Source organism: Wolffia australiana, chromosome 1 (genome assembly GCF_029677425.1).
Source record: "Wolffia australiana isolate 7733 chromosome 1, ASM2967742v1".
Classification (NCBI taxonomy): Eukaryota; Viridiplantae; Streptophyta; class Magnoliopsida; order Alismatales; family Araceae; genus Wolffia; species Wolffia australiana.
Genome location: NC_135835.1, coordinates 3,652,673 through 3,659,214, shown reverse-complemented (window position 1 = coordinate 3,659,214; position 6,542 = coordinate 3,652,673). Strand labels below are relative to the sequence as shown.

The following is a 6,542-nucleotide window of genomic DNA, read 5'->3' as shown; positions in this document are numbered from 1 at the left end:
GAAAAAAAATGGAACTTGACATTGAGAGTAAAGATTGGAAGGAATCTGAATTTGAAGAAAGGAGAGCTCTGAGTTGATCAACCAATTGGAAAGCCAGATGTCATGGATAATGTGCTTTTTATTTTGCCCTGAATTACAGCACCACAGTTAGAATCACCCGGGTTATTGATAGTGGCATTGTGAAATTGTAGATCAGAAGCAGAAGAGAAATTAACCCAACAGAAGACTAACCCATTCCTTGGAATCATACACATAATTCAATAAATAGCTACCTAGTAAGTGGTTGATAAATATACCCCAAGCAGAACCCATATAAATACAGGGAGGAAGATAGATTTCTGAGGAAGGTAGCGATGGATATGGAGGAGGCCCTTCTTGGAGATGGGAAGGGTGAGGTGGTGAGAGAGGTGGAGAGACAGATCAGGTTGGCAGGGCCGTTGATCGTGTCTAGCGTTCTTCAGTACTCTCTCAATGTCATCTCTCTCATGTTCGTCGGCCACCTCGGCGAGCTTCCTCTCGCTGGCGCTGCCATGGCCACGTCCTTCGCCGGCGTCACTGGTTTCAGCCTTCTCGTAATATATCTCTCTCTCTCTCTCTCTCTCGCCCATGTTCTTTCTGCGCATTAAATAACTCATCAATGCGCTTCCATCATGCCTGCATACTATTCTCTGCGAGGAAACTCGCCAATTGTTTATTATATTCTCGGAAGTTTGCCCATCTTAATTGCTCTGATTCCTATTTCTTCCTTGGTTCCTTGAGCTTGAAGAAAACAGTCAAAAGGGGTTCGATTGTTATAAATAGAATGATCTACAGGTAGATCATCATGCCAAATCAGTCCTGGGTCATTATCTTATCAGACTGCAGTCATCTGGGATTTTCCAATTTCGTCCTGTATTACCCGTACTCGAAGAAAGAAACGATCTGCTTACTATTCTCCGCGAGGGAACTCGCCAATTGTTTATTAAATATTCTCGGATAGCTGCCCATCTTAAGTTCTCAGATTCCTATTTCATCCTAAGTTCCTCGAGCTTTAAAGGGTTCAATTGTAATTAATAGAAAGATCTATGTATCAGGTCAAATCAATACTGGGTCATCACCGAATCACAGTGCATTCATCTGGGATTGTCTAATTTCGTCCTACATTCCTCGTACTCGAAGAAATCAATGATCCGCGCACTATTCTCAGCGAGGAAACTCGCCAATTGTTTATTATATTCTCGGAAACCTTCCCCTTTGAAGTGCTCTGATTCCTATTTCATCCTGGGTACCTCAAACTTCAATAAAACAATCAAAGGGTTCAATTGTATAAAATACAATGATCTACACAACATTACACCCAATTTCGTCCTATATTCAATCCTACTGCATTCATCTGGGATTGTCCAATTTCGTCATATATTCCTCGTACTGGAAGAAAACAATGATCTGCAGATCATTCTGCCAATCCAATTCCAGAATTATAATCGAATCAGTCTCATCTTGGGAGATTGTCAATCTTCAATCTTGCAGTTGGGGATGGGGAGCGCCATGGACACCTTCTGTGGGCAGGCCTTCGGAGCAGGATTGGATAAGATGCTGGGCGTCTACATGCAGAGGGCCATGATCGTGCTCACTCTAATAAGCGTTCCTCTGGCTCTTATTTGGGCGTTTACAGGCGAAATTCTCTCTGCTCTTGGGCAAGATCATGCCATAGCCATGGTAGCCGGCTCATACGCCAGGTGGATGATCCCTAGCCTCTTCGGCTACGCTCTCCTGCAATGCCACGTCAGATTTCTCCAAGCTCAGGGGGTCGTTAAGCCAATGATGATTGGATCCGCTGCCACGTGTCTCATCCACGTCATAATCTGCTGGGCTCTTGTTTTTCACTCCGGGCTCGGCGTCAGAGGAGCTGCCGTTGCCAACGTCATTTCTTGCTGGATTAATCTTGCTATTTTGGCTGTTTATGTGATGGTTTCGGAGCAATGTGAGAGGACCTGGACTGGGTTTTCCATGGAGGCTTTGGATGATGTTCTTGGCTATCTCAAGCTTGCTGTTCCCTCCGCCGTTATGGTCTGGTAAAAAGTTATTTTTATACTTGGGTTTTGGGGAGAAATCTGTGTAAAATTCTCGATCGTTGCTGCAGCTTGGAGTTCTGGTCTTTTGAGTGCTTGGTTCTGCTCTCTGGGCTGCTTCCGAATCCAACACTGGAAACCTCAGTGCTCTCTATCAGGTTAGTTAGACCAAATTATAAGATATCTATCCCCTTCCAAGTCTCTCTTTTGGCTAATCTGCTAATCGAGCTCGATCATGATCGAGAAGAGCTTACTATCAAATTTGGTGCGATCACACTGCATAACCTCACCTAGGATGAAAGATCTGATACCTGTGTTGCCCGGAATATAGTGTAGTTTTACTGTAGCCATACCAAAAAAATCGACTTTTCCAGTTTAAAGTAATTTTTTCGCGAATTGTTTCTTTTTCTGAAATCAGAGGCCGCGACTCTCTTTTCAAAATTTTGTTCGAGGAAATTTTTATTTTTAGTTATTGATCTCTTGCTTTTGCAGTTTGCACGCTGCCTTACAGGTAGATATTCTCTTTAGTTTTTGTTTTTGTAACCGAGAAAGAACGTGTTTTATCGTTGGTTAACGATCTCTTTCTTTCGCAGTTTGAACACCTCTGCACTGCTTTTCATGGTCCCTTTTGGCCTGGGCAATGCAGTCAGGTCAGAAAACCTTGACCTTATTTGGTCAACCTTATGAAATTACTAAGATCAAGAAAAAGCAAAATTTACTCACAACTCTTTCCATTTTCCTCACTTTGTGCAGCACTCGAGTTTCGAACGAGTTGGGTGCTGGCCGCCCACAAGCTGCAAAATTAGCCATTTCTGTGGTTGTATTTCTGGCTTTGATGGAAGGCACCGTAGTGGCTCTGGTCATTGTTCTAGCTCGCCATGTTTGGGGCTACATGTACAGTAGTGAAGAAGAAGTGGTGGGGTATTTATCAAAGTTGCTGCCCATTGTTGCTGCCTCAAATTTCATGGATGCCATCCAATGTGTTCTATCAGGCAAGTTCCTCTCGATTATTAAAACGTAATAGATTTTCTTTTTGAACTATAAAACGTTATAGATTTTGGCTTTGATATCAAGATTATATCATGTAAAAGTTTCTCTTCCAGTATCCAGAAGATAGCGAAGAGAAAATATAAAACAAAACGTTTTTCGGCTTTTTGTCCCACTGAAAAAATCTTAATGACGTCTAGAAAATTAAGGTTTACGAGTTAGGGGTTTAGGTTTTATGGGTTTCGTCTTGATACTTGTCATTGGTGGCTATAAAAGGGGACAAATATGGCAAAACTGGTTTCATGAGGGTTCTTTTTGTTTCTGTTCTTGGATATAATCAGGAACTATTCGGGGATCCGGACGGCAGAAAATCGGTGCTCTCATCAACCTGGGGGCTTACTATGTTATCGGGATTCCTTCAGCTGTTCTATTGGCTTTCATCTTCCGCGTTGGAGGAAGAGTAAATATTCATATGATAACTTTTGAATCGTTATTCTTTCTGTGCGATTACTCAATATAATCAATTTTATGTTAAATGATAATCATGTGCTTTGTTCTGTGAATTAGGGGCTTTGGATGGGGCTTATCTGTGCGCTTTTGGCACAGAATCTGATGCTGTTTGTAATAACGCTGCGAACAGATTGGGAAAGAGAAGTGAGTGATCAGCATTATCTCTTTGTCCTACTTGTAGGGATGCCTGAAAATAGAGGGCTTTCTTGAAAAATATCGGAAAAAAGCATAATTTGGTGTATGAAGATCTTATATTTCTCGACATCTAGGTCTTCTTAAACTCAGTCATTCATATCCTTGACATGTTGATTGGGAGGATATCAGAATTATCGTTACAGGTTGTAAGAATGAACAGGCATCTAAATTAAAATTGGAACGATATCAGAAAGCAATCATTTTTTTGGTATGCTTAAATGAAAGCAATCAGGCATCTAAATTATAATATCATTACAGCTTGATGTCTTCGTTTTATTTTTTCATGGTCTCAGACTTTTTTTATTTTCATGATGCGATATAAACAATCATTTTTATCTTTCCCATGTTAATCAGAAGGATATCAGAAAGCAAAATGTTTGGTGCATGGCGATCATCAGTTTACCTCTTCTCATCACAGTTGATTTGGATTGTTGATGGGATGAATCTTTTTCCAATTTCTAGGCCCACAGGAGCAAAGATAGAATCTACGGAGAAGGCCTGCTTGAAGATAGCTCGTCATGAGTACTTAATAATTTTACATATTTTTTGTTCAATTTTGTTCCATATATATTGGCAAATTTTTGCTCTTTTGGCGCGGGAAAACTGTGTTTGATCTGAGAAAACTATCAAATAAAGATCTGGAAAATGAGTCTCCGCTGTCTACGGTATGGATTTTTGGTTAATGTAATATTTTAAATGATAAACCTCTTTTATCATCATAACCATTTTAAACTCCGGTTCTGCGATGAAGACCAAAATTATATTTCCAATTTGAAAGAATTTATTGTAATTTCTTTTTAGCTCAATAAAATAGGGATATTCTAATATTTTCCTTCATTTTCTGGATAGTAGTGATCTGGCTGTCATGCTCAACTGCCCACTGAATTTAGTCCATCCGTAGTTTCTCCACCATTATTTAACTGCGCGATGGGGAATGCCATATTAATTAATTTAACTTTTTGTAGTTTTGTCCTTCATTTTTTTCATATGAGCATTTTTTCCTCTACAATAGAAATTACAAGAAGTGCCCATTTATTGGTTGAGAAAAAAAAACCAGAAGTGGATTCCCAGATGGAGCATAAATTTGTTTCACAGGTATCTATAACAATGCTGGAAGAATTATTGCTAGAAATGGAGCTGTCGAATAGGTTTCAGACATGTGATATGTCATAACACCTCCCTGCAAGCTAGAGAGTGGATATTATTCATCCCCAGCTTGGACACAAGGTAATCATGTTGCAGCTTGGTCAAGCCCTTTGTCAGCACATCAGAGAACTGATTCTTGCCGGAAACATATTGAATCTGAAAGGTCTGGCGCTCCAGGTGTTGCTTGATGAAGTGATGACGGATACCCATATGCCTGGTTCGTTCAAGTTGAACCAGATCATGCGCAAGACTTATAGATGATTTGTCGTCACAAAGCAGAGTAACGGGTTGTTCGAGGAGCAGCTTCAATTCTTGAAGAAGATGCCTTGGACTAAGGCATGAAACTCTGCTTCTGTGCTGGAGGGTGAGACATAATACTGAGCAATATCCAATTGTGGATTTATGATCAACATGTGAACCAACAAAGTCGGCATCAGTTTATATGTTAGGACGATGAGGTTTACCTCGTTGAAGGTAAGCCCAAGGCCAATCGTACTATTTAGGTAATGAAGCACTGGTCCGCAGTCGGCAAATGAGATACTTTAGGACGTGTCATAAATTGGCTAAGTACATTAACAACATAAGAAATATCTGGCGTGGTGTGAGCTAAATATATAACTTTTGCCACAAGTCGCTGATAAGCTGGGATGCCAATATCAGGTTGACCTTCATAGGCATGGATGAGGGTTGACATTCTAGATGGCAAGTTTCATTCAGAAGATCATAAACATACTTTTGTTGAGATCAGATAATGTACTTTTGTGAGGGGTAAAAGCTACATCTACACCTAAGAAATACGAGAGAAGCCCCAAGTTTTTGATATCAAAGTTTACTTTAAGATGTTGACTCAAAGAAGTAATGCCATGTGAATCATTTTCGGTAATAATGAGATTATCCACATAAACAAAGAGAAGTACAATCTTGATCAAGGAATTATGTTGGTAGAATAAAGTATGATTGCCATCACATTGATGAAATTTGAGATCTGTTATGGCGTTTGTGAATCTTGAGAACCAGGCCCAAAGAGTCTGTTTCAACCAATAAAATGCTTTGCAGAGACGACATACGTGTCCCGATGGTTGATCATATCCTGGAGGCAGCTTCATATAAACATATTCTCGTGGTTCACCTTGTAGAAATCCATTTTTTTACATCATATTGGGTCAGTTCCCAATTATGACATGTCACTAGGGAGATTAAGTTACCAATGGTGACATTTTTTACATCGTATAGTATTCATATTTGTCACAAGTGCGAAAGTGGGTTTGTATCATTCAAGTTGGCCATCTGCTCTGTGCTTTACATTTTAGACTCATCTGCAGCCTATAGCACATTTCCCTACTAGTAATGGTGTGAGTCAATAGGTTTGATTCAAATGCAGAGCCTCCATTTGAGCGTCCATACATATTTGCCATTGTGGTTGAGCTAGGGCGTCATGAATGGAGCTGGGGGTGGAAACTTGTTGGAGATCTTACAGAAATATTATATGGGCTGCAATGACCTTCTGATAAGTGAGAAGATCACTTAATAGGAATGGAGTAGTATGACAAAGCTTGGTACTGTCCTGAATTGGTGGAGTTGTATCTGAGACAATGGTTAGTTCTTGTGACACCTACACATGGCAAAGCACAAGGGGACCTACTGCACTCTCCC

The 6,542-nt window shown here is 40.2% G+C and overlaps 1 protein-coding gene across 2 annotated transcripts; it reads left to right on the top strand.

Annotated features, from left to right (window-relative positions):
- Window positions 1-303: 303 nt before the first annotated feature.
- LOC144702162 (MATE efflux family protein) lies at window positions 304-4,404 on the top strand. Of its 2 annotated transcripts, XM_078574087.1 has the most exons (8): window positions 307-572; window positions 1,510-2,054; window positions 2,123-2,209; window positions 2,645-2,701; window positions 2,805-3,043; window positions 3,380-3,498; window positions 3,606-3,692; window positions 4,206-4,404. In XM_078574087.1, exons 1-8 carry the CDS (start codon window positions 354-356, stop codon window positions 4,263-4,265), a joined length of 1,413 nt encoding a protein of 470 aa, XP_078430213.1. In that variant the 5' UTR covers window positions 307-353; the 3' UTR covers window positions 4,266-4,404. The 2 variants fall into 2 exon arrangements, with proteins under 2 accessions (XP_078430220.1, XP_078430213.1); XM_078574094.1 differs by lacking the exon at window positions 3,380-3,498 and having other exon boundaries at window positions 304-572.
- Window positions 4,405-6,542: the final 2,138 nt, after the last annotated feature.

Bases quoted from the DNA above. Each gene is read 5' to 3' on its own strand.
- LOC144702162 (XM_078574087.1), top strand. From the start codon at position 354: ATGGATATGGAGGAGGCCCTTCTTGGAGATGGGAAGGGTGAGGTGGTG. The intron at 2,702-2,804 runs GTCAGAAAACCT...CACTTTGTGCAG, and splicing joins GGCCTGGGCAATGCAGTCAG to CACTCGAGTTTCGAACGAGT. The intron at 3,693-4,205 runs GTGAGTGATCAG...TCCAATTTCTAG, and splicing joins GAACAGATTGGGAAAGAGAA to GCCCACAGGAGCAAAGATAG.